The sequence below is a fragment of the Phocoena sinus genome, chromosome 20, assembly GCF_008692025.1.
Source record: "Phocoena sinus isolate mPhoSin1 chromosome 20, mPhoSin1.pri, whole genome shotgun sequence".
Lineage (NCBI taxonomy): Eukaryota > Metazoa > Chordata > Mammalia > Artiodactyla > Phocoenidae > Phocoena > Phocoena sinus.
In genome coordinates, this window is record NC_045782.1 from 44,032,647 (window position 1) to 44,058,868 (window position 26,222).

The window sequence follows — 26,222 nt, forward strand, 5'->3', positions numbered from 1 at the left end:
TCTCACCACTGTGACCTCTCCCGTTGTGGAGCACAGGCTCCAGACGCACAGGTCCAGCGGCCGTGGCTCACGGGCCCAGCCGCTCCGCGGCATATGAGATCTTCCCGGACCGGGGCACGAACTTACGTCCCCTGCATCGGCAGGCGGACTCTCAACCACTGCGCCACCAGGGGAGCCCACATGACTCTTTTGGGCTCTCCATCCCTGTACTCAAGAAGTGTTTGCAGTGCGTTGTCTCCTGGGCTGAATAGATGAATAGGGACAAGGAGAGAAGCTGGTGTGGGAACTTCACCCCCGTCAGCTGCTGACTTGCACTGGTTGTTTCCAGGTACCTCCAGCATTGACACGACATGTACCATATGGGGGCTGGAGACCGGGCAGGTGTTGGGGCGAGTGAATCTTGTGTCCGGCCATGTGAAGACCCAGCTGATTGCCCATGACAAAGAGGTACTGATGCTGGTGCACAGCTGCTTTCTATGCCTTCAGTGTGAAGGCAGGCTGTTCTCTCCCTGTTTTGCAAATGACATGGAAAATCATAATGCTGACGTCGTCTTGTCTAAATTGAAAATAGTAATGTGTCAGAACAGTGGAAAACAGCACTGTTGTAAATGAGTGTATTTTTTTTTTGGCTGGTGTAAACATTCTGTAGTCTGTTGTTTTTCTTTTTGTGCCAGAGATTACTGGGTTTTAATAATGAGATCTCTTATAGACAAACTTGGACTGGATGTTATTAAAAAATAATCTTAGAGTAACACTTATCTTGAAATATATTTACTTTTTTGGGAGCAGCGAGGCAAGAAGAGGGAATATTTCCTGGCAGACAAAACGAAATCATTAATTTTTCTCTAAACTTATTTTATGAAATTCTAGTATGTTCACTTAATGCTTATACTTTAATACTATTTGGAATTAAATATGGTTTATTTTGATGGTGATGTTTCTCCTGTGTTTATTGGAAGAGCCAAAGGAAGCTATCTGTAATTGTGTTAACAAAGCGTTCTTCTGAGTGATTTTGTAAAATGGTCATAAATCTTTAACTGCCAGAGCCGCTGCATGCTGGTCCTCTACCAGAAAAATTACAGGACGTTTCCTGTGGGTAGTGTTTTCTTTTCTATCATACCCTGCACAGTGAAGATTATTAGTATCTGTACCAATAAAAAGGATGCCTTGACATGAGGTGAGAAACTTGAGGTTGTCCACAGAATGGAAAGTTGGTGACCAGATTATCATTCTTAGTGAGAGGTTGTTCTTTGGCTTTCTGTGCTCCCAACGGTAAGATCTGTTACAAATCTGCTGGACTCGGCTGCCGTAAGCCAAGAGGCGAAGGAAGAGTTGGTCCTGCCAAGAAGATCGGTATAAGGAGGTTCTGGGAGCCCTCTTGGCATCAGGTGGAGCAGGTTGCTGCATTTTGGTTCTGTGACAGCTTAGCCTGCTGTTCTCTGTCAGGGTCCAACCCAGAAACCTAGAGCTACTTTAAATATTTAAACTGAGGGGATTTAATGAGGGGATTGCTTACACAGATGATAGTAAAGCTGAGAAGCCACACCGGAGCTGCAGTGGGGTAGTGCAGTGTAGACAATGGGAGCAGCGATCTCAACAGCAAACGGGCCCTGGACCAGCACCCCGGCCTCGAAGAAATGAATCTAAGGGTGGTTGTTCTGAGAGGAACATGACGCCTCCTGGCACCTTAGATTTTTCTCAGCCCACCTCTCTCTGTTGAAGTAAAGACTTGCCAGGAGGTTCTCGTTGCTACTGGCGGATTGGTGCAGAGGAGGGTAGCGTATATCTGGGAGTTATTTCCCTCCCTTGGCTTATGATGAAATGCACTGGTGGAGCACAGAAGAAGAAGCAGTCAGAGCTGAGTTTTACACACTCGGCCATATTGCCTGTGAGAACCTTACTGCTTAGTGGTGCTGCCATGGTGTCCCTGTCCCTGCGAGTTACTGGGAGCCAACCCTGGGTGCACATATGTATAAACACATCCCAGCCCTAAGGTAGCTGGTCGGTGTTGGACAGAGCCTTGATCTGTCAGGCCTCCTTGTGATGACCAGCCCAGTTCCCCATTGAACCACTCCTAATTCCTACTACAGAAAGAGAAGTGTAATTTCTTCATAGTCAGCCAGAGGAAAAGGAAGTTATGAGGTTGAATAGAAACAGATGCTTGTTTGCCAGTGTCCCTTAGCAGGTGGAACCTCCAGAAGGCTGGAGTCGCGGTCCTGAGTGAGGGATTATTGTCCTTGGCCCCAGAAGATGGGTTTTGTTTGGCATTTTGTTTTCCTTTTTCAGATTCTCTCTCTCTGCTTGTCTGGCTCTCTGTTGCTCTCTGCCTCTGTTTTCTCATAGACATTAGCAGAGTGCAATGTTTGTAGCAAGTAATAAGTGCAGAAAACAATGATTCAAAACCTAAATTGATTCACTTATGAATACAAACCAACTAGGAGAAGAGATAGCGTGTCCTAGGACAAGAGAGCGGTATTAAGCCTCTCCATAAGTATAGGAACACCTGAGCCTCCCAAGATTCAAAACTGCTGTTACTTCTTTCTCGCAAATGAGTCTCAGGTCCAGGTTTCTCAGCAGAACTGTGGCTGCTTCCACCCAGCAAATCGATGATCTTGGCCTTAATGTGCTCATGGATTTGCCTCTGATCACACACAAATGAAAGCCACGAAGGCCCAGGAAATAAATGTCTCCATCTTGTAACAGGGTGGCAGGAGACAGCCACTGGCTCTCGCTTCACTGAGCCTGTCCAAGCCTACAGAATACTTGCTCAGAGCTACTTGTGCTCTGCCGGTCAGCAGGGTATGTGCTCTTTGTTTTATCACGGGAGGTGGAGGAAGAATCCTTGGAAAGCAGGAAGTGAGAAGAAGCCAGCCAGTTTCCAGAACAGAATGACCTTCACTCTTTGGAAAGTCACTGATGTTAGCACTCTCAGGTACCAGTCCTCACAGGCGCTGTTTGGCTTTGTTTACCTCCTTCTGGGTCATGAGCAAGGGTTTAGATGAACTAGGGATAGCAGATTTCCCTGTTACAGGAAAGGGTGGTAACAGCTGAATCCGACTGACGCTTCTTATTCACCAACAGGTCTATGATATTGCATTTAGCCGGGCCGGAGGCGGCAGGGACATGTTTGCCTCTGTGGGTGCTGATGGCTCGGTGCGGATGTTTGACCTCCGTCATCTAGAACACAGCACCATCATTTACGAAGACCCACAGCATCACCCACTGCTTCGCCTCTGCTGGAACAAGCAGGACCCCAACTACCTGGCCACCATGGCCATGGACGGAATGGAGGTGAGAGCCCCACTTGAGGCTAACATAGGCCCTGCCACTCAGCTCCGGCTCTGCGTACTTACTGTATCTAGAAGAGTGGTTCTCAACTGGTTGCCATTGTCTCCTCAGAGGATTTTTGGAAATATCTGGAGACCTTCGGGGGTGGGAGGGGGAGGGGCGGTGCTACTGGTGTCTTGTGGGTGGAGGCCAGGGATGCTGCTGCACGTCCTGTGGTGCACAGGACCACTCCTCACAGCACAGAATTATCTGACCCGAAATGTCAGGAGTGCTGAAACTGAGAAAACCTGATCTAGAACAAGGACTGTGTGTTAAGAACTTTTACTACTTGGAGAGTTGGAGTCGGAGCCAAGAAAAGCAGTATCTAAAGAGTAAACCAAATCTCATGTGCTTATGGTGTCGAGTAAAGAAACAGGCAGTTTTCTCCTCTGTAGTCTGGACAGATTCTGCCAGCCTTAGTGAACAGATGTGGAAGTGGCAACTCTGTAGCCTGTTACTTGATAAAAGCAGTAGACCGTGGGTGGAGATGATGCAGTGATGAACTTTATTTTGATGAAACCAGTACCTTGGGCTGCTTACCTTTCAACTTTTGCTGCGGGGGTTGGGGGAGAGGGCTTCCATGCTGCCCAGCTGAGCACACACAGAGTCCTTAGCACATGCACCTAATAGGACTTGGTGGATTGTTCAAATTCATGTTACTTGCTCTGCCTTCTCCCCTGCAGCCTAAAGGCCCTGAGCTCCTTATGACACAGACTAGAAACTAGCTGTGCCGAGACCCTCTGTCTCTAAGAGTCTTTAAATCTACAAATGAACAAGTTAAACAAATTTTTTTTCTCTCTCTTGTGTAGTGTCTTGTTTTTTTCTGTCACACCCTGAAGTTTCTGGGCCTCTTCCTTGTTATTTCTGCAGGTAGTGATTCTGGACGTTCGAGTTCCCTGCACGCCTGTCGCCAGGTTAAACAACCACCGAGCATGTGTCAATGGCATTGCTTGGGCCCCACATTCATCCTGCCACATCTGTACTGCAGGTAATTACTGGCAGGGGGCGATGGGGAGCGGTAAGGAGATCTTCCTCTTGTCTCCTTAGAATTGTAATCCTTACTGTATTCCAAGGATAGTTTGAGAGGTTTACACAGAGTAACTCCATTGAGAGCCTCCCTATGCTTGTGAAATTGAAGCAGTCCGGATTTCCAGATGGTTTTGTACCCTCAGTGATGTCAGAGCATCTGTATACTACTTACATCATGTACCCGTTATAGGCTTGTGCCAACTACCGTGCGCCTCTGAAATCTAGGTCGGCACAGAGGACTCATCCAGGAGCATGAAGGAGGGCGCAGTCTCTCCTGGATGTAACTGACTCTTTGGGCCTGTCGCCTGGGAGATGCCAAAAGCACATGCCCCCTGCACTGAGTTTTGGGTGCATGGAAGGGCCTGCACAGCCTGCCCGCGTCAGTGGTGTGTGACGTGTAGTTCCCGTCTCTCCATTTGCCAGACCCAAAAGAGTACCCCTTAAAAATACGCTGGCCATCAGTGTGCTTGTATTCTAGAAACAATGCCCGCTATTAAAAATTCAACAATACAGAGATGTAAAAAAAAAAGGAGGTGAACGTCATCTTCTCTCCTTCCTTTCCCATTTCTACTTCAGCCCCACTTTGTATAGGTGGCACCACTCACGACGGTCGGTATGTCTCCTTCCAGACCCTTTTAGGTGGATCCATGTGTACACATCCCTCCCATACAAATACCTGTCCCTTTATTTTACAGACAGGATTCCACTCTAGCCCCATAATGTTGTGCTCCTTATCTTTTTCAGAGCCTTGCGTTTCCTCCTAACATACTTTTCCCCTCCTCACAAATCAGTAGCATCCTCATTTCCTTGTTCATTATGGAGCCAGAGGAGCGATGTAGTTTGGTGGGTTTCTGCCATTTTAGCATGAATTCGAAAGGCATGAAGCTCTTCCTGTTTGGGGCCCTCTGCTCACGCCTGTCTGTCTCCTTGTGGAGCAGTTGAGGCCCAACGCCGTCCTGCGTGCCTCATGTTGTGGCCTGACTTCTTCACTCTTGCCCGCTTTTTCCCAGGAGTGTGGCTAGGGAAGGGCAGGAGGAGCAAAAAGAAAGAAAGGAGAACAGTATCAGCCCACCCAGCAGAAGCCCACCTTCGGCTCCCAGTGGCTGCCTTTGCAGACCTGCTGCTGCCCTGGGTGCCGCACCCACCCTGTGTCCTTCCGGTGGCAGGAGCTGGTGCTGAAGAGCGTGCTCAGTTGAGCGTTGAGGAAAAGGCACTTACTGCCTTAGAGGTGCCGAGTGTTTAAAACGACTCGCCAGATCTCTTGATGCGGATAGTCCTGGGAAGGGCATCTCTCACCCATGCCCAGGTTATGCAGCCTCTGAGGGTTTGATTTATTCAGGAGAGAGACAGGCTTTCACGTCGGGATGGGTGATGGGACTAGGGGACACTGTGGTGTGGAAGGTCATTGCCCTTTTTTTCCTCTCTTAAATTAAGAACGTATTATTTTGATCGTAAAAGTAACATGACCACCACGTTACACATCACTTAGGAACTAGAGAAAAGTAAACATAACTCATAACCTTGCGGTCCTAATGGTACCACTGGTCTCATTTTGATATGTTTCTTTCCAGTCACTTTTCATGTCCTTATCTGTCTTTTTAAGGTGCTTTCCTTCTTTCTGGTATTTCCCAGGGCCCTTTTCTTGGGCACATGTCCCCACAACACTTTATCTCATTATCTGTATAACACCTCATTGATGTATAAATGTCCATAAGATGGAGGGAAAAGAATCCCATTAAATAATTGAATCGTCAGAGAGGGATCTTTAATCACTCAAGTACTTTAAGTGGCTGAAAATGACATGTTTGGGGATTGTTTTTATCCCATCGCTTCTTCCTTTCCTGATGCCTGCCCCAGATGAGATGAGGTGCCCATCCAAGTCCCTTCCGCCATCCCAGCTCTGCTGTGGTGAATGCGTCAGAGGCAGCGGCCTTGCTTTGCGTCCGGGCTCTGCCACTCACTGCTGCATAGCTCTGTGGTTTGGGGCATGTGCCTTAACATTTCCTCATTTATAAAATGGGGGCTTGCAGTAAAACCTCCCTCACTGGGGTTTTGGTGAATGAATGCTTTGTAAACTGCGATCCCTGCTCAGGTGCAGGGGTCATGGTCCTCACTGCCTGAGTTGTGACCTTACTTGCTTGCTCTGTGTCCGTAGCGGATGACCATCAGGCCCTCATCTGGGACATCCAGCAAATGCCTCGGGCCATCGAAGACCCTATCCTGGCCTACACAGCCGAGGGAGAGATCAACAATGTGCAGTGGGCGTCGACTCAGCCCGACTGGATTGCCATCTGCTACAACAACTGCCTGGAGATACTCAGAGTGTAGTGTCGGTGGCGGCGTGCCCACGAGGCGGGGGCTTGTGTGTTTCCTGCCTCTGTTCCACCCCCAAAGTAAGAAGAGACATGTTTCCGGTGGCCAGTACGTCTTTCATTGCTTTGCACCCACTGTTCCCAGAAGCTGCTCTAGGAGTTCCCGGCCAGTCGCCCCACTGCTCTCTGGGCCGGACTCAGTGCCGTGTGGCGCCTCCTCAGCCCAAGGCTGAGTTTTAAGATTTTCTCTCTTTTCCTCACGTCCTTTGGTTCCTCAATTAAAATTTCTGTATATTTGTTTGTCAGCCGTTGTGTTAATGAGCATTGTGGGCACCGGCTCTGTTTGTATTCATCTCTCCCAGACGTCTCTGTCTGCTGCTGCCCGAGGCAGCAATCTGTGTCCGTGTCCATGTGAGCACTTAGGTGGGAACAAACACCAGTTCAAAATTGTCTTTCCTCCTGTTATCAATGTCTTTAACAAACTTCAACTTTGTATATTTTTTATCTATCAGGCTAATTTTTTTACAAAAGAATTTTACTCCCTGGTCTCTTCCTTTGTCTCATAGCCCTCCCTGTTAGCACCTTCCTCTCTTCCCTCCCTGCCTGGGTCTGGCCCCAGGTCCTTGACCCCATGAGCAGTTTGCCTTCTTGAATCACTGCCTGAGCGGAACATACCTGACCTGGAGTCCCAAACCGCCTCGGTGCTCTGAAGTCAGCCAGCTCTCGCACCTTTGCTCAGCCTGGCTCTTCTCAAGGGCATTCTGAGCTCCGAAACAGGCATGGGACTCCTTCTGTTAACTCCCGGAAGTACCCCTGTCCAGCCCCCCAGGACCTCTTGGGCACGTGTTAGCTCTGAGCTAGCCACGCTGATTGGGGCGCCTGACTGAGGGGAACAGTGGCAGGAAAGCTGAGCGTAGAGCATGTTTCCAGTACCTAGTTTGAGAGTCTGTTTTTCCCTCCAGATATAAGCCCCCGGCCCGTCTCTTTCACGTCTTGAATGATAGGCAAGAATGAAGTATAAGCTGAACTTCAGTATCTCTGTTTGTTCGGTTTACTGTGAGTGCCAGTATATTGGCCGCTCTTTGGATAGAGTGCTCTGAGGTGAGAGCCCTGCCTGCACAGTCTGAGCATCTGGCCTGAGCAGGATCTCCTTTAGAGTGTGGGAGACTGTCAGCTCTTGCAGAGGGTGGACCAGTAGGCTGTGGTGATCCCAGGCCATCAGTTACATAGAGAGCAAGAAAAGCTTCAGAGACCCAGGGTCAGCCAGTTCAGAACTCCACGAACCCCTGTCAGCCACCCTGACCCCAGCTTAGGTTCTGAGCAGTACTGGATTGTAGGCTGTGGGTGTCTGTGTCCGTTATATGAGTGAGTTCCGGTGGTAGGTGAATCCTTGGGCAGGCAGAGTTGGGGACATGCTCAGAGTCAGGGCACGGGGTGGCGGGGGGAGTTTGCCATGCTCTGCCAAGTGCCGGAAGGTTTCTGAGACCCTCTGACTTGAGCGTCCGAGAGTAGGAGAGAAGCAGACCTTGAGGCCAATGGCTTTGTCCAGTTGTCATCTGCTTTTGAGAAACAAAGCAGTTAGCTTTGTCCTTCTGGGCACTTAAACTCTCTTGGTTGAGTCCTACTTTTCAGAAGCAGATGTATTTGTATCCCCAAAGTCATAGCTCTTTGCTTTAATACACGGGGGCTTGGCCCAAAGAAAAAGGCTCTTTTTTTTAGTCAGGGTATTTCCCCTTCTCCCTTTATACATTGTTCTGATTTTGAGGCTCTTTGGCTGGCCGTCTGCTTGAGGTCATCTCTCCTGCACTTACCACCAGATTTGCACTGCATCATTTGGAGATGTAAAGCGAACAGTTCTTGGTCAGAACAATGCCCTGCTTGTTATTGTGTGTGATGGTTCCAGGGTCCTTCCCTCAAGGGTAGCAAGTATAAATTGAGTGTCACTTGCTCTAGGAGGCTGTCAGTTCCTTCCTGTGGAAAAGGGTCTGAAATGAAGGTCTAGTGGTAGAGGGGGCTGGTCCTGCTGTGGCAGGGCTTAACTACACTGAGCTCTGGGTTAAGATTCCTTTCCTGATCTGCACTTTTGTGGTTTGAGTGCTGAGAAGATTTATCCACTCTAACTTGAAAATAATCTGGAGAAAAAAAATTTGTTAATAAGAATAGGGATATATTTGGATAAAGTTGCTATTTACTGTGGAAAACAACAACTTTGAATGTTTTTTTTCCTTGCCCTGCAGACTCCCAGCCCTGTCACCCTCCTTAGGCCCTGCAGTGTGGTCTGGTCCTCTTCCTTTCAACATCCCACTTGGGCCCAGGTGAGACTCCCCAGTCGCCCCAAGCAGACACAGACACACAGTAGCTGGCATGCTGGGATTTTGAAGTCCCGGCTCCCTCATTCTCCCTTTATGCCATGGGCCAGATGGCCTCATGGCTGAGGAGGGGATTTCTGTAGTCTCAGGATTTAGAAAGCCTCTTAGTCAGCCACGCCACAGGAAGCAGAGATCTGTTGTAGTTTCAAAAGCAAGTGTTTGTTTAATGTGTTTAGGTTCTCAGATTGCCAGCCAGCGAGAATAGGTTGGGAGGCTCTGTCTCTGCGCTCCTTGAACATGAGAAGAGCCACTGCCGGGACTGCACTGGAAAGCCTGCGGCAGCACCTCTGGGCTCTGGCTCTCTGGGCAGTGGCCCTTTGACATGCTTCTGGCCCCCAGAGCCGCAGCCGCCTTTGTTTTCCTTGTCTGCTCTGAGGGGAGGGGGGTGCTGAATAAATGAGGCCTCACGTTCCCCATCAGAGAGCTGGTGAGTGGATCCAAGTCCTTCAAGAGTTTGAGTTGTTTACACCCAGGAGAGTCAGAAGCCTCTCTTTCCAGGGAGGAGCCAGGCTGAAAGATGAGGACTTGAAGAGGGAAGAAACTTGATAACCAGGTGAGAATTTCTTATCAGAACCAGGATCGGCTCTCAGAGAACTGGTTAAGAAACAGAAAACATTAAGACTCCGATGAGTTTTTGATGGCAGGTGTGTCTGAAATTTTAGGAGGAGATTTAGGATGTGGGAGAAAAGCAGTGGTAGCAAAGGAGAAAATATTAGAGGGCAGTAAAGGTCTGAGCTGGGGAAGCATTCAGACCGTCACGTGGCCGTGGAGTGAGACTGTGCTCTCGGCCTGTGTCAGCCTTCCTGGATTGTTCATCAGGTGCCTGTGATGTGGGGTAACTGGGGACAGGGTGACAGGGGGACCCCTTCCTGCTGCAGTTCAGCCCTAGTGTCGTTTGGTGGTAGAAACTTGCAGGAGTGGGAGTCCCTCGATCATTCCAGACAATGGCTCTTCTTGGTTGTAGGTTTGTAGAGAGAAGAAGCAGAGGTTGTAAACAGTCATGCTGACTTCCCCCCCTCCCTTTTGTCTTTTCTCTTCCTCTTTACCTTCCCACTGCCTTTCCACTGTAGAACTTTCTCCCTGCTGCAACCTGGGCCTTGAATTCCTAGGCTGTAAGGTATGTAGGAGCTGCAGGGTCTACCAACCACGGGAGGCCAGCCTAGTAACTTCCCTCCACTGTCCCCAGCTCCTTTGACTGCCTGACTTGGGAGAAGGGAGACCAGTAAAGTAGAAGCCCCAAAGCAGCCTCTTCCCTTTCCTGTCTGTGCTCCAGGATGAGGAGGGAGGGTCATGCTTGGCACTGAAGTTGGGTTTTCCCTGGGAGGAAAGCTGAGCTGAGCAATCACTGTGAACCCTGGGCCAGGCTCTCCAAGAATTGCCATCCCTGCACTGGCTGGGCCAGCTACTCAGTGTTGCAGAGCCTCGTCCTCTTTTCCCACCGTTGTCATTGCTGCTAGTGGTCAAAGTCAAATGTGTGGCCACATGGGATGGGCCAGCTCCTCTCAGGCTACTTCCTAGATGTGATTTTTTAAGTGTAGAAACATGCAGGTGCCTTCCCAAGAGGCTTGGACTGGTGTATCAAGCCAGAAACAGATAAGCTAATCAAAGTATAAACTCAAGAGGAAGGAGGATGCTGGCAGTCTGTGTAAGAGCTGGAAAACTTACAAGTACTGGCCTTTGGGAAAACCCGGTGAATAAGAACTTGTGATACCTGCTATTTGAAAGAATGTTCTCACCTTGGGTTGATTGTGGTAATACAGTGTGTTATGAAACTCGTGGAGCTAAAGCTTTGACTTGCTTGAGTCGAATATGGATCATTTGATATGGTTCCTGTGTATTTGATGACCCCTCTTTCAGTGACTTTCCATCCTTCCTCCCCCAAGCGTGAATTTGTAGCATGATTGTACAAATCTCTATGTAGAGAAAATGGAGATTCCTCGTTCTCTGAAGTGTTAAGCGCTAGCCAATCCATTTCTGTCCCCTTTAGCCTAGTGTGTCTGAACTTAATTTCCTGTTATGTATTTAAACTTTTCCTCTACATTATAGGTTTTGTGGCATCCCATGGTCAGGTGGAGAGGAAGCTGCCCCTTGCAGAACTGTACTGTAACCATTTTTTTAAAAAAACATTTTCACAGGATTGATTGTACACAGGGCTTGTAAAAATTTTTTAACACTGTGCTGTGAAACCACGATGGTAAATCTCCATTGAAGGCTACTTCAAAGGCACCTGAAAGTGGAGTGTTATCTATGATTTGATTTCTTGCTTTCTGAATATATTAAACCTAATTTTCACCCTTTCATTCTGTTCAGCCTCCTGTATAAGAAGTACCGTATTTTCTGCCCATCATACTTTGTAATAAAACTTGAACATGTATAGATTGACTGAATTTCTTCTTGTGATGAATTCAGTTCTTCCCATTCTGCCACTGTGGTCATGTTCCAGACACACTGGCTGGGGGATTAGACCTCCACCCCAGCCCATCACACTATCTGATGGCCTAATTCATCACCTTTAACAAAATACAGACCACCTACTGTCTGCTGGGGGCCATGACCCTCAGGTCGCTCACAGTCAACCAGAAGAGACATCTACATAAAGAAACACTGGCAGTGTTGTGCAGTGATGGGTGTGTTCAGGTTCTCTGGTGGCCCTGAGGAGGAAGTGATCACCTATGTCTGGGTGGGAGCCAGAGAGGGTCAGGGAAAACTTCACAAGATGAAGGATGCTTGAATGTTTTTTGTTGTTGTTGTTTTAACATTTTTATTGGAGTATAATTGCTTTACAATGTTGTGTTAGTTTCTGCTGTATAACAAAGTGAATCAGCTATACATATACATATATCCCCATATCTCCTCCCTCCTGCGTCTCCCTCCCACCCTCCCTATCCCACCCCTCTAGGTCGGCACAAAGCACCAAGCTGATCTCCCTGTGCTATGCGGCTGCTTCCCACTAGCTATCTATTTTACATTTGGTAGTGTATATACATCCATGCCACTCTCTCACTTCGTCCCAGCTTACCCTTCCCCCTACCTGTGTCCTCAAGTCCATTCTCTACATCTCCGTCTTTATTCCTGTCCTGCCCCTAGGTTCTTCAGAACCATTTTTTTTTCTTTTTTAGGTTCCATATATACGTGTTATTATACGCTATTTGTTTTTCAATTTCTGACTTACTTCACACTGTATGACAGACTCTAGGTCCATCCACCTCACTACAAATAACTCAATTTCGTTCCTTTTTATGGCTGAGTAATATTCCATTGTGTATATATGCCACATCTTCTTTATCCATTCACCTGTCGATGGACACTTAGGTTGCTTCCATGTCCTGGCTATTGTAAGTAGTGCTGCAATGAACATTGTGGTACATGACTCTTTTTGAATTATGGTTTTCTCAGGGTATATGCCCAGTAGTGGGATTGCTGGGTCGTATGGTAGTTCTATTTTTAGTTTTTTAAGGAACCTCCATACTGTTCTCCATAGTGGCTGTATCAATTTACATTCCCACCAACAGTGCAAGAGGGTTCCCTTTTCTCCACACCCTCTCCAGCATTTATTGTTTGTAGATTTTTTGATGATGGCCATTCTGACTGGTGTGAGATGATATCTCATTGTAGTTTTGATTTGCATTTCTCTAATGATTAATGATGCTGAGCATCCTTTCATGTGTTTGTTGGCAATCTGTATATCTTCTTTGAAGAGATGTCTATTTAGGTCTTCTGCCCATTTTTGGATTGGGTTGTTTGTTTTTTTGATATTGAGCTGCAATGAGCTGCTTGTATATTTTGGAGATTAATCCTTTGTCGGTTGCTTCGTTTGCAAATATTTTCTCCCATTCTGAGGGTTGTCTTTTCGTCTTGTTTATGGTTTCCTTTGCTGTGCAACAGCTTTTAAGTTTCATTAGGTCCCATTTGTTTATTTTTGTTTTTATTTCGCTTACTCTAGGAGGTGGGTCAAAAAGGATCTTGCTGTGATTTATGTCATAGAGTGTTCTGCCTATGTTTTCCTCTAAGAGTTTGATGGTGTCTGGCCTTACATTTAGGTCTTTAATCCATTTTGAGTTTATTTTTGTGTATGGTGTTAGGGAGTGTTCTAATTTCATTCTTTTACATGGAGCTGTCCAGTTTTCCCAGCACCACTTATTGAAGAGGCTGTCTTTTCTCCATTGTATATTCTTGTCTCCTGTATCAAAAATAAGGTGACCATATGTGCGTGGGTTTTTCTCTGGGCTTTCTATCCTGTTCCATTGATCTATATTTCTGTTTTAGTGCCAGTACCATACTGTCTTGATTACTGTAGCTTTGTAGTTTTGAACTGGGTTTTGAAGGCTGAGTTGGAGTCTTCTGGGAGTAAAGAAAGATATTTAAGGCAGAGAGAACATCCATGTATAAATCTGTAGAGGCAAGAAGAATATGGTTCTATTCAGAGAATGGTAAGGTGATGTGGGGTTTTGTGTGGGGAGTGGTGGGAAGTGGGTCTAGAGAGGAGAGCAGGAGCAGGTGTTCTTGTGCTTTGTAGAAAGTTTAGACCTTCCTCCTGTACGAGACTTTGGAAAATTTACACAGAGGGAAGTCATGCTCAGTTCTGCATTTTAGGAGGCAGTGAAGAACATGCCTCTGAGTTGGGGGTGAGACAAGGAGTCACCTCACCTATTAAAATAGTCAACATAAGAAAAAGCAAAAGCCTCAACTAAGGCAGGAGCAGCAGGGAAGGAGAGGGCAGGGCACAACCAAAGAGATTTAAGGCACAGGCTAATCAGGATTCAGTAATCTGTTGGCTGTGAAGGCTGACCAAGAAATGATAACTCCCACGTCCCCTGGGTGAGGACATCAGGCTCTGATGGCTGACTAGAATTTCCAAGTCCAAGCTGGTTTCCCGAGCCTGTGCCCCAATGTGATAGGATGGAGGAGTTTTATCCCACTGCTATTCAAATGCTGTTAGTCCTAGATGAATACTCCCTCTGTTTATTTTTATTTTCATTCTGTGCTCTTGTTGAGCCATTTCAAAGGAAAAGAAGAAAGACATTTTGATTGGTTCAGTGAGCCAGTATTTAGTAAGTGCCTTCCCCTTAGTCACGTCATTCAGCCTAACTGCAAGGAATGTATTTTTCCTGTGTGCCTAGGAAGAGGAAATAAAGTAATGTCTCCACCATACCATCAAATTAGCAAGAGTATCTGGAATAGTAACGAGTGTGGTTCTATTCATTGAGAGCCGTTAGTACTAGACGACACCTGTTCAAACCTAGTAGAATGATGCCTTGAGCCAGTCTTTAGAATCCAAGGTTCATTGTAAGTTAAAAATTTCAGGGACTTCCCTGGTGGTACAGTGGTTGAGAATCTGCCTGCCAATTCAGGGGACACGGGTTCGAGCCCTGGTTCCGGAAGATCCCACATGCCGTGAAGCAGCTAAGCCCCTGTGCCACAACTACTGAGCCTGTGCTCTAGAACCCGTGCTCTGCAACAAGAGAAGCCACTGCAATGAGAAGCCCATGCACTGCAACGAAGAGTAGCCCCTGCTCACAGCAACTAGAGAAAACCTGCGTGCAGCAACAAAGACCCAAAGCAGCCAAAAAAAAAATTTTTTTTTTCAATGATCTTGACAGCCAGGTCTCTAGGGATGGTTCAGTCACCTGTGAATTCATTTTGAGACATGAATATTAGCTCAGACTGAGAAAGTAAAAATCTGCCCTGCCATTCATCACAGATAAACAGACACAGATAAAACCAGGTGCAAAGTTAACAGGAAACAATATTTCTCCCAAGCACACACTGCAACTTATCAGATAATAATTCCCTTCTCTGGGTGACGTTTAAAAATTCACTAAGAAACTGTTCTCTAAAATCAGACTGGGAATTCCCTGGTGGCCCAGCGATGAGTCCATGCTTCCACTGCAGGGTTCAATCCCTGGTCGAGGAACTAAGATCCCACGTGCCACTTGGTGTGGCCAAAAATAAATAAATAAATAAAATAAAATCATAGACTGTCGGGAAGTTTGCTGTTTGAAATTATGTCCAGTGAGAATGAAGCCTTACAGTCTTGCTTGGAGAATCTAAGTTGCTTTGACAGAAAAGCAGCCTTGATTTCCAACCCAGGTGTAGAACTTCAGGACTTTCTGAACACAACTTTCCACATTTAACATTGTAGTTTTCAAGGAAACTTAACCTTGGGTCCACTTTGCAGTCCAGAGCTGATGTTGACTCTCTTTTCATATAACTCTGTATTCCTTTGAGTATATCAAACCCTGTTTCGTTGAAATTTCACCTAACCTCCACTCATTCCCATAATTAAGTAATAGCAATCTTTTCCTTTAGTGAGACACTCCACCATCCCTCTGGTGTGCAGTTTGCCTTGTTGCAGTGAGTTGATAGCCTGACATTGTTGGACTACAGCTTTGCCCTGGTGGGTTTAGGCTGACTGGACCAGGACTATCTCAAACTTTGTTTTGGCCTCTACTCTTTTTTTATTTTTAATTAATTTATTTTTGGCTGTGTTGGGTCTTCGTTTCTGTACGAAGGCTTTCTCTAGTTGCGGCGAGCGGAGGCCATTTCTCATCGCGGTGCACGTGCCTCTCACTGTCGCGGCCTCTCTTGTTGTGGAGCACAGGCTCCCGACGCGCTGGCTCAGTAGTTGTGGCTCACGGGCCCAGTTGCTCCGCGGCATGTGGGATCCCTCAAACCAGGGCTCGAACCCGTGTCCCCTGCATTGGCAGGCAGATTCTCAACCACTGTGCCACCAGGGAAGCCCTTGGCCTCTACTCTTATTTGTGATTATAGATTTCCTTCATTTGCTTTTTGCTACTTGAAGTAACATTTATGTTAAGCTATATTCTTATTTATTATTATTATTTTTAATAATGGTTTTTTTTTTTTGGCTATGTTGGGTCTGTTTCTGCACGCGAGCTTTCTCTAGTTGTGGCGAGTAGGGGCTACTCTTCATTGCGGTACACGGGCTTCTCATTGTGGTGTCTTCTCTTGTTATGGAGCACGGGCTCTAGGCACGCGGGCTTCAGTAATTGTGGCACGCGGGCTCAGTAGTTGTGGCTTGTGGGCTTAGTTGCTCCGCGGCATGTGGGATCTTCCCTGACCAGGGCTCAAACCCCTCTCCCCTGCATTGGCAGGCGGATTCTTAACCACTGTGCCACCAGGGAAGCCCCTAAGCTATATTTTTAAATTACAAAAAGTAATACTCTATATGAATAGCTAGCAAGCACATGAAAAGATGATCAACATCATTAGTCATCTGGGAAATAGAAATCAAAACCACAATGAGAAAAAACAAACAAACAAAACCACAATGAAATACCACTTCATACCCACTAGGATGACAACAGCTAGAGTCAAAAAGAGATGATAACAAGTTTTGGCAAGGATGTGGAGAAATTGGAACCCTCATACATTACTGGTAGGGATGTAAACAATGCAACCATTTTGGAAAACACGCTGGCAGTTCCTCAAAAGATCGAACAGAGTTACTGTATGACTCACCAATTCCACTCCTAGGCATATACCCAAGAGAAATGAAAATATATGTCTACGCAAAATCCTGTACGTGAACGTTCATAACAGCATTATTCAGAATGGTCAAAAGGTGGAAAAAACCCAAATGTCCATCAACTGATGAATGGATAAATAAAAAGTGGTATATCATGCAATGGAACATTAGTTAACAACATGGATGAACCCTGAAAACATTATGATAAATGAAAGAAACCAGTCAAAAGAACCACATATTGTATGATTCCATTCATATGAAATGTCCAGAATAGGCAGACCCATAGAGACAGAAGTAAAGTGGTGGTTGCCTAGGACTGGGGGAACTGGGGAAAATGGGGAGTAACTGCTAATGGGTACTTTCTTTAGGGAGTGATGAAAATGTAAAATTTGGGTGATGGCTGCACAAATCTGAATATACTAAAAAACATTGTACACTTTAAATTGGTGATTTGTATGATATTTAAATTACATGTCAGTAAAGTTTTTGTTAAAAAAAAAAGCTGTACTGGGCACAGGAGTACAGTCCTGCTCTCAAAGAATTTAATATCATTGGCAGAGAAACATTTTGATATTAAAAAAGTAAGTGTTAAGGTACAGACATGTATGAAGGGTTATGTGAACACACAGAGTAGGGCATCTGAACCCAAACGGAGAATTTGCAGATACTTTCCTCTGGTGGGAAATGATGCCTGAGCTGAATCTTGAAGGAAGAACAAAAATTAGCCAGAAGTGAGGTAGAACAGCAAAGACACAGGTTTGTGCCTAATACAAGAATTGGGAGAAGCAGTAGGAGCAATCTGGTGTTTCTGCATAGTCTGCGAAGTACAAGGAGGAGAGTGCCCAGCCCAAGTAGCTTCGATACTAAAAAATAATAAATCAACAATTCATAAGTGCACTATTAGTTACAGCTAAAAACTCAAAGAAGGACTCTTAGGAAGGCTTTAACCAAGGAGGGGACAGCTGAACTGGGTCTTGAAGCATGATGAAGATTTTATCACCGAGACAGTGAAGTTCACTCCAAGCAGATAGGGGCAAAGAGGTGATAAAGAACTTGTATTCAGAGTACAGTGAGTATAATTCCCTCCAACCGGACTGTAGTGTCAGGACATGAGACCGGAAGAATGAGTAGATCTGAGATTATGAAGGTTCTTACATAATAACTAAAAAGTAACATAAAACCTATGCCTGTGTATTTTATCCATTATCCCATTTAATCATAGCAAGGCCATTCTACAGGTAAGAAAACTGAAATATAGGAAAGTAAAGGAACTTGCCCAAGGTTACACAAGTAAGTGTAACAACCGGGGTTTGAACCCACCAGTTCAGACCAGAGGCCACAAACTTAACCTGCTCTCTATCTAACACACCAAGTTTTTGGATTTAATCTCACCGGCCTGGGGAGCCACTGGAAAGTTGTTCACAGTTGCTGCTTTGTTTGTTCTATACCTTCTCCTCCTAATGGCATCGGTTTTCTCTTCTGTGAGAGCAGAGGGAAAATGCAGAGGGGAATTAGGCTCCAGGAAACTCTTCTGATCATCCTCCCTCTCCAGGATGGCAAGCGTCTCTTGAATTTAGGGACTTCATCACTATGATCGCTGCTGCTATTTACATAAGATTTTTATTACTTTAAAGCTCCAAGAGCTTTTTTCAACCCTCTTACGTTGGTAAAGCAAGTAGGAGCATCCTTATTTACAGATATCGAAGAGGAAGTTCAGAGAGACTAAATGATTGGATAAATCACATCTCTGGGCGGCGATTTCCCTACCTTAAAGCGAAGTGATGGAACTACCTATTTCTTTGCAACAACAAAACATTTATCATTCTAGGCCTGCTTAGAGTTGGGAAGTCATTCTGAAGCAAAATCAGTTTCATAACTAAGATGTATCTCTACTAGATCATTGTGGGAAGTAAAGTCCGGCGTTCCCCAGGCAACCAGCAAGGATTGAGCGCAGGGTTGCCCCACCTCCGCCCAGGCTCTGCGCAGCTGCAAGCAACTTAAAAGCAAGTACCACGCGACGGAACGGCTTTTGTGGTCGGTGGGGACGCGTTTTTGGAACGGACCGGGAAAAGGAAGTGTGCTACACCATTGAATGTACCCGCTCCCGGCTGCCGTGGTGAAGGTGCGGCGTACTTCGTGTTCCGGCTCCCCGGGGTGGGCCTGAGCCTTTGGCTCTCCAGTGACGGGTTGAGGAGGCCGCAGGCTCTGGACCTGCTTGTTTCGGTGGCGGACTCGGCGGACGGACCCACTGCTCTTGCTGACCTTGGCCCAGGGTCGGAGCCGATGGCGGCTTGGGCCCCTGTCACCTTGAGCAGGGCCGCTGCCCAGTGCTTGTGGGCGCGAGGCCCCGGGGTCCGGGTGGCTCTTCCGCGCTTCCCCCCGGCCTTCCAGCCTGAGTCCCCAGGCTGTAGCCCCTGTGAGGGCCGGACGCTGCACCTCACGGCAGAAGTCCTCGCCGGGCACAACAAGTGGTCCAAAGTCCGGCACATCAAGGGTCCCAAGGACACCGAAAGGAGTCGCGTCTTCTCTAAGCTCAGTTTGAGCATTCGCCTAGCGGTTAAAGGTGAGAACTTGACGGTCACCCCCCGGTGGTAGCCACTTGCCCTCACTATGCCCACGGCTTTGCTTGCCTCCTAGAGTTGGGCCAGGCCCACCCCGATCCTCGGCCTTTCATTCAGAGCGAATTGAAAACTTCTTTTCCAAAATACTTACCCAGATCTCATTCAAACACTGGATAAAGTGTCCTCAACAAACCGAGATCTAAGTGCTGACTTGTCGCTCTTTTGGCTGATGGGGGTAGGAGGCGGAAATCCCTTTTTTCTCACATGTCATAATGAGATGTCTCTGCTTACTCTTTTCTGTCTCAGAAGGAGGCCCCAACCCCGAGTTCAATAGAAACCTGGCCAGCATCTTAGAGGTGTGTCGCAGCAAGCACATGCCCAAGGCAACAATTGAGGCAGCACTGAAAATGGAGGTGTGTCCTCAGTTTAACTTTGTTTTTGATCACAGTCCCTACAGGCGCATGTCTGGAAGGCCACCACACACCCCTTAAATTATCAGAGAAGGGTAGTGATGTCGTTGACACTCTCAGCCCAGAGCCTTCTGGTGACTCTTCTCTCGGCCATTGGTTATGGGAGCACAGTCAGGAGCAGGATGTATAGACAGCGTACAGAGCTATAGCCTAGGATTGCTGAGCTGAGTTTTGAGGAGATGGGGTAAAAAGAAGGGGCACAGTATGGGGAAAGCCCTGGTGTTAGTTTGAGGAAGGGTTTGTTTTTCTGACATTTATGCCTTAAAGGAGAAAAGCCAGTAGAAAGAGACAGGGTGCAGATGATGGTGATAGTGGGAGGGGCTGGGATGTAGAGCCTAGGTGTGGGAATTGTCTTCAAGCCCAGCTGAGGGGACACCTCTTCTCTAGGACAAGGGGGAAGGATCTGAGGAAGTAGTAGTCACCTTAATTGTTAACAGTTATTGAGTGCTTATTCCAGGCCAAGTTCTTTGATAAGAACTTTGTATGCATTACCTCACTGAATCCTCAGAACAACCTTAAATGGAAACTGAGGCACTGAAAGATTGGGCGACTTGACCACGTCACACAGAAAATGACAGACTGGGAACCAGACAGACTCCAGAGCCTATGCCTAGCCATCATTCATACTGCCCTCCTGTCAGGTGTGGTGCAGATAAGGCGGTGGAGGCAGAGGATTTTCCCCCACCTGGTGTCCTTAATTTCCTTTGTGAAAGAGGAAGGGAGAAGTCATCAGTTGAGAGTTCCTGGGAAGACGGCAGGGCAGGGTGATGGAGAGAGTGGTGAAGATCGGATGCACGGGCAAAGAATGAGCAGAGGCAGTGTGGGAGATCCAGATGAGATTGGTCATTAGAGTTTTTGATTGATTGTTTGAATTTTGAGGCTATGCTATTTGATAAGGCCCAGATGTGTCATTTCATGTGGCAGTACTCAGCAGTGCTGGGGTAGGAGCACAGGTGGGTTTCATGCGGGATAAGGTGTACGAGAATGAGTTTTAGTAGGCGCTATGGTGGGGTGGATGTGGGATTCAGCTGCGGAGGGGCGAAAACAAAGCTGGGAGATGGCAGATTGATTGTTCAGGGACAAGAGAAACAGACTGCCTTCCAAGTAAGGGATAGTGCTTCCTATTATCTCAAAAGTTGGTCCCAAGGGCCTCCTCTCAGAGGGGAGGACAAAATTGAAGCTTAACAGCCTAGGCTCCAGCCCAGGGAGCCCATCCCATGGAGTCAACTTTGTGGTGCCTCTGGTGCCTGGGCTGGCATGTAGGAGGGAACTAGGAAACCGGAAAATGTGATTATGTTGTTTATTGCAGAAAACCAAGGACGTTTATTTGTTGTATGAGGGCCGAGGCCCTGGTGGCTCTTCTCTTCTCATTGAGGCGTTATCTAACAGTAGCTCCAAGTGCCACTCGGACATCAAACATATCCTGAACAAGAATGGGTAGGTGTGTGTCTGGGGAGTGTAGAAGGGTACAGAGTCTTTAGGTTTCGATTCTGTGCAGGGAAAGTACTGTTTGTTCCTGGTGGCGTTTCAAATTTTACACACACTTCATCCTTAGCAGAATCCAAATGGGGTCGTTTATTCTCCCTTAATGTGTTCTGTACTGGGCAGGATCCAAAAGACTTGTTCATCAGGTGTAGAACGAACTCTCTGTCCCATTATCCCATCTGTCTGTATCATGTCCAGGTCTTAAAACGTACAACCAGGAATGGAATCTTCATTGCACAGGAATTGATGAGCAGTCTTTGCATCCTCCAAACTCCAGGCAGGGCAGAAAATAGAAGGTTGGGGTTATGTTTGGATTATTCCCTTGCCCAGTGGTAGCTGCATCTGCCTCAGGAAAAGAGCTGCTCCATGTCTGTTTATACTCCAGGGGCTGGGTGGGAATGAGTGTCTAAAGGCATTTTTTCTGGCCCATTTCCTTTCCTATTAGGGGAATGATGGCTGAAGGAGCTCGCCACTCCTTTGACAAAAAGGGGGTGATCGTGGTTGGAGTGGAGGACAAAGAGAAGAAAGCTGTGAATCTGGAGCGTGCCCTGGAGCTGGCAATAGAAGCAGGAGCTGAGGATGTCAAGGAAACTGAAGATGAAGAGGAAACAAACATTTTTAAAGTGAGTGTGAAGCCTTAGTGTTTGGTGGGCTTCTGAGAGGCCTCTGATTGACATGTTAAGGCATGGTTCTGTCAGTCTCTTCTTTCCTATGCCCGGGGTACAGGTGAGATAAAGAGCTCACATACTGCACAGACATTTACTAAGAGAATACCAGATAGGGCTTACTCTCTTGAGGACGATGAGAAGGATTCAGAACATTGAAAACTCTGTTTCTGCCAGTGAAGACTTAAACCCAGTGATACAGTAATTCCATTCAGGTTTTGCAAACTTCTGTCCAGCTTTGTCCTGTTATCTCCTGGCTACTTACCTCCTGACTTTCCTTTGTTCCTAGTTTATTTGTGATGCCTCTTCACTGCATCAGGTGAGGAAGAAGCTGGACTCCCTGGGCCTGTGTTCTGTGTCCTGTATGCTAGAGTTCATCCCCAACACAAAGGTGCGGCTGGCTGACCCTGACCTGGAGCAGGCTGCCCATCTCATCCAGGCTCTCGGCAACCACAATGACGTGATCCACGTCTATGACAACATTGAGTAGCCAGGCTGTACGTGCCCCCGGCAGCCTATTCTGGAGCACAAGCTTCTGCAGCGTCCTCTGAGACTCAAGCAGGTCAGGGCGGTGGGTGGTCTAGCAGGTTAGGAAGCAGAAGACCTGTAGTTTGTGGTCAACGGAATCCCTGCACTTTTGTGAAGCCTATTTGTCAGCTCTGCTGGTGTCTCCATGCCCTCCCAGGTGAGCCCCTCCACATCCTTCTGGATGCAGAGTGAGGCCAGTCAGCTGGTCAGATTCTGATCTCAGGAAGTTGGCCCTTGTGGGGATGGTAGGTGCCCTGAGGGCCCATGTACTAGAAACTGCTGTTAAATAATAACAGTTATTGATCTGGGTTTGCTGCACTGCTGTTGTATGACTCTTGAGTTTTCCTGGGTTTGTGTCCAGTTGCTGAGACCCTCTTGACTTCCTTTGAAGTCTATAGGCTTAGTTCCACTACTCCAATCCCAAGACTTTATTTTTTTGATTGACCATAGAAATGTAGCTCCCTCCAGGTACTTTGTGCTCTAGTGCTCATCTAATGGCTTAAACCTGTCATTCTTTCACATAACTAATATTGCTCAAACACCTACTGTGTACCAGGAACTGCACTTACAAGCTGTCCAATTGATGCCCTGTGTTAGATCCACTCTAAGACGTAGGACCTCAGGGGGAAGACACAGGATTGCTCTCTACCGGAGCTGTCCCAGGGCAGTGTGAGGTGCTGTGCATGCATCCTTGTTCTCTTTGTGTGGCCTCTGTACCCTTCTTCTGTCAGAGAGCTTAAGGCTGTAGCCCCGAAGGAGATCAAGTGCCAGTGATAAGGGACTCCAGGCCCTGCTTTGCCTGGGTCCCTCTGTGTTCTGAGATTGCTCAGAGTGGACCTGTCAGTGGGCTGCACTCAGGAAGGGCTATACCAAGATGGTTTTGAAAGCTGTTTGATCCCCAGATTGCCCAGCCCTGGCTCCTTTTCATCCCTGATGCCAGATCATGGGGCACTGGGAACTGGAAAAGAGATAAGAACAGAAAGAAGGCTGAGTCAGAAGCCTGGCCAGGTGGGAAATAGGGGCCTTGGTGCCTTTTGTTCCTGAGTCACTTCTGGGTTTAGAGAGACAAGGAGTGCCAACCACCTGTGCTGGAGCCCGTCAGGCGTGTCGGTCCTGGAGCGGCTTTTTGATCCCTATTATTCACCTTCTTGTAAGTTGTTTAAGCCAGTTCTGAGCTCAGAGTAATTTTCCTGAAGGACTTTTAGGTAAATGAGGATGGGAAAGAACTAAAACCAAATTGGATAAATGATAACTTCACCTTCTAGGAAAAACAGATTACTAATTCCATGATGACTTCAACAGCTGGAGAGTGAAGGCTAGAGGGAGGAAAACCAATGTAATAACCTGTTACCGTGCCAAAGCACATGCTGTTATACCTCATTTCATAATTTTGGTACTACCTGGCATTCTTTAGTTTTTATAGGAGATAACTCATCTAAATATCTGAATAGCGCATCATTAAAATAGCGCAATGTAAAGTTTAAATGCCACTTCCTAACTTATAAGATACTTTCTTATTTTATTTATTTGATTTTCAAAACAAACCTATAAAATGGTCAGGCCAAGTATTTTATGCACAGATGATCTCATACCAAGCAGGTGAGAACTACATCTGCATGAAATAAACCAAGGTCTGTTATAAATGTTGAATAGGAATGTGGTCATTCTGATCTGAGAAATCCGTACTAAGGAAGCCTGCTCTAGAAGGGAACTTGGTTACTCATGTGAATAGTCCTCTAATCTAATAGATAGGATTTGTTAATGTGAATTCTTGTGTAACCAGTTTTCTTGCATCAAGACACACTAAATAGCTCTGCACTGACCCCTGGCGGTGCCCTGCAGTCTTTCCTGCAATTAGTATGGGAAAGGCAGAAATGAAAGCTTACTTGGACCTGCTCTGCCTCTAGATCTGGTAAAGAGACCCTTAGCTCTACAGGTTAAATAGTTAACTATTTAACTGAATAGTTAAGTAAAGAGAGTATGAGTTATTCTGCCACTAGAAATTATTTTTCAAAGAATATTTTATGTCAGAGAAAATGTTTACAATATAATGTTAAGTGAAAAACAAAGATGCAAAACTATATGTATAGTATGGTCCAAATTTTAAAATATATATCATACTTTATATATGAACTTTTAAAAAAAGACTAAAAGGAAGTATACCAAAATATCAAAACTGGTTATCTCTGGGTGGTGATGTTATAATTGAGTTTTATTTTCAATAATCGTGTCTTACTTTTATCAGGGAAGCATTTTTTTAAAAAGAAAACTAGTCACATTATTGTCCTGTTAGGGAGACAGCATGTGAGAGGGTGGGATTCAGGTGTACCTTAAAGTCAGAAGAATAGCATCTGGTCCTGGCTTGCCTTTGCCTTATCTTTGGTCATTGTCTTAGCAACACAGAATCATTCAGAGCCTTGAGCTGGCTCGGGCTCATTTTCAAGTTTCCTTTCAGTGGGATGGAAGTATCAGTGACAGGCTCTGTCCATAGCCTTGACTCTTACGAGAAGCGCTCGTGTGGTATGTAGCTGCCCCAACTCTTGCCAGGGGCTCCCGCTGAATCAAACAGGAACAGTGAAGACTCTGCCTCTAGCCAACTCTGGAAATTCAGTCGTGTGGTTGAGTTCCTTTTTTTTTTTCTCGGAAATATATAGCACAGCTGTCAATAAAGCTTCACACTCTAAGAGTCCTCAACTTTTGAATCCCTGAGGACTCCTCTGAAGACATTCTATGAAGAGAAAATAAGTGAGCCAGTAGATCTCACGAAAGAGAGTGTCATGATAGATACTACACTCGTCTTGACTGAAATCACTTTCTCTCTTTATTCTATCCCCAGACAGTGAATGGGATAGAAGTTTTTACTTTTTTCTCATTTTATCTTTCTTTGGTTTGTGCCAAAAAGGTAACCTTTATTGTTTTTTAAAAAATCAAACCTTATAGAAATATACAGCAAAAAAATTAAAGTCCCATCTAATCCTAACCTCCTAAAATAACAACCACCATTAACAGTCTGCTCTTCTCATTGGTATCAATCTGCTGGGGCACAAATTCTAACTCTTGTCGGTTGCTAGCAACCTTGGGGAAGAACTTAACCTCTTTGTACTTATTTCTTCATCTATAAAATGGGGATAATAGCATCTATATCATAAGGCTGTTTTGAGAATTAAATAAGTTAATATATGCTAAGCACTTAAAACAGTGCCTGGCAATAGGAAGTGTTCAGTGTATGTTGGCCTTTTGTCCCACTAAGTGTGAAAGAACTTTTTTAAAAACTGAAATGTGATCACCCTATATATACATGCTTTATAACCTGTCTCCTGCGCCCCCTCCCCCCAGATATATCCTGGATTCCTTTTGGTATTAGAATGGAGATGTCTGCTTTATTCTTTTTAGTAGCTACATAGTATTTTATTGTATTAATTAATGTGCCATAATTTATTTAACTAGTCTCTATCAATGGACATTTGGGTTGTCTATCTTACAGAAGATGCTATGATGAACATTCTTTACCTTTGCTCTCTTGCAAAGTATTCTTTAGGATAAATTTATAGAAGTGGAATTTCAAAACGAAAAGCAATTTTTCTTTAGAAGTAAATGTCAATATATAAAAATGTAAAGGAGATGTAAAAATCTTCTGTGTACATCACTTCTTTTTATTTATTTATTTATTTATTTATTTTTTGCGGTACACGGGCCTCTCACTGTTGTGGCCTCTCCCGTTGCGGAGCACAGGCTCCGGACGCGCAGGCTCAGCGGCCATGGCTCACAGGCCTAGCCGCTCCGCGGCATGTGGGATCTTCCTGGACTGGGGCACGAACCCGTGTCCCCTGCATTGGCAGGCGGACTCTCGACCAGTGCGCCACCAGGGAAGCCCCATCACTTCTTAACAATGCGGATAAACTAACTGGTTGAACTGGTAATCTGAATATATTCCACTTTACCTCTGAATTAAAAGAATTTTCATCAAATTAGGTGATAGGTTTTTTG

At 46.0% G+C, this 26,222-nt stretch overlaps 2 protein-coding genes across 6 annotated transcripts in view; both read left to right on the plus strand.

Moving 5' to 3' along the window:
- Positions 1 to 11,413, plus strand: part of DCAF7 (DDB1 and CUL4 associated factor 7) — a 26,604-nt gene extending 15,191 nt beyond the window's left edge. For 2 of the 5 annotated variants that reach the window (XR_004347373.1, XR_004347372.1), the window contains 5 exons: positions 329 to 447; positions 3,082 to 3,291; positions 4,198 to 4,315; positions 6,512 to 6,749; positions 8,906 to 11,413. Coding sequence is in view for 2 of the 5 variants with exons in the window: in XM_032615889.1 (XP_032471780.1) it covers positions 329 to 447; positions 3,082 to 3,291; positions 4,198 to 4,315; positions 6,512 to 6,684 (620 nt within the window). In the remaining 3 variants the exon portion in view is untranslated. Of the gene's footprint in view, positions 1 to 328; positions 448 to 3,081; positions 3,292 to 4,197; positions 4,316 to 6,511 lie in introns of all 5 variants that reach the window. The other 3 variants (XR_004347374.1, XM_032615889.1, XM_032615888.1) reach the window with 3 other exon arrangements.
- Positions 8,906 to 25,867, plus strand: LOC116745298 (translational activator of cytochrome c oxidase 1). Its single transcript, XM_032615890.1, has 6 exons — positions 8,906 to 8,983; positions 18,423 to 19,089; positions 19,394 to 19,500; positions 20,867 to 20,994; positions 21,488 to 21,665; positions 21,997 to 25,867. The coding sequence occupies exons 2-6, from the start codon at positions 18,810 to 18,812 to the stop codon at positions 22,195 to 22,197; spliced, it is 894 nt and encodes a 297-aa protein (XP_032471781.1). The 5' UTR covers positions 8,906 to 8,983; positions 18,423 to 18,809; the 3' UTR covers positions 22,198 to 25,867.
- Positions 25,868 to 26,222: the final 355 nt, after the last annotated feature.

Bases quoted from the DNA above. Each gene is read 5' to 3' on its own strand.
- LOC116745298 (XM_032615890.1), top strand. From the start codon at position 18,810: ATGGCGGCTTGGGCCCCTGTCACCTTGAGCAGGGCCGCTGCCCAGTGC. The intron at 19,501-20,866 runs GTGTGTCCTCAG...TGTTTATTGCAG, and splicing joins AGGCAGCACTGAAAATGGAG to AAAACCAAGGACGTTTATTT. The intron at 20,995-21,487 runs GTAGGTGTGTGT...CTTTCCTATTAG, and splicing joins CATATCCTGAACAAGAATGG to GGGAATGATGGCTGAAGGAG.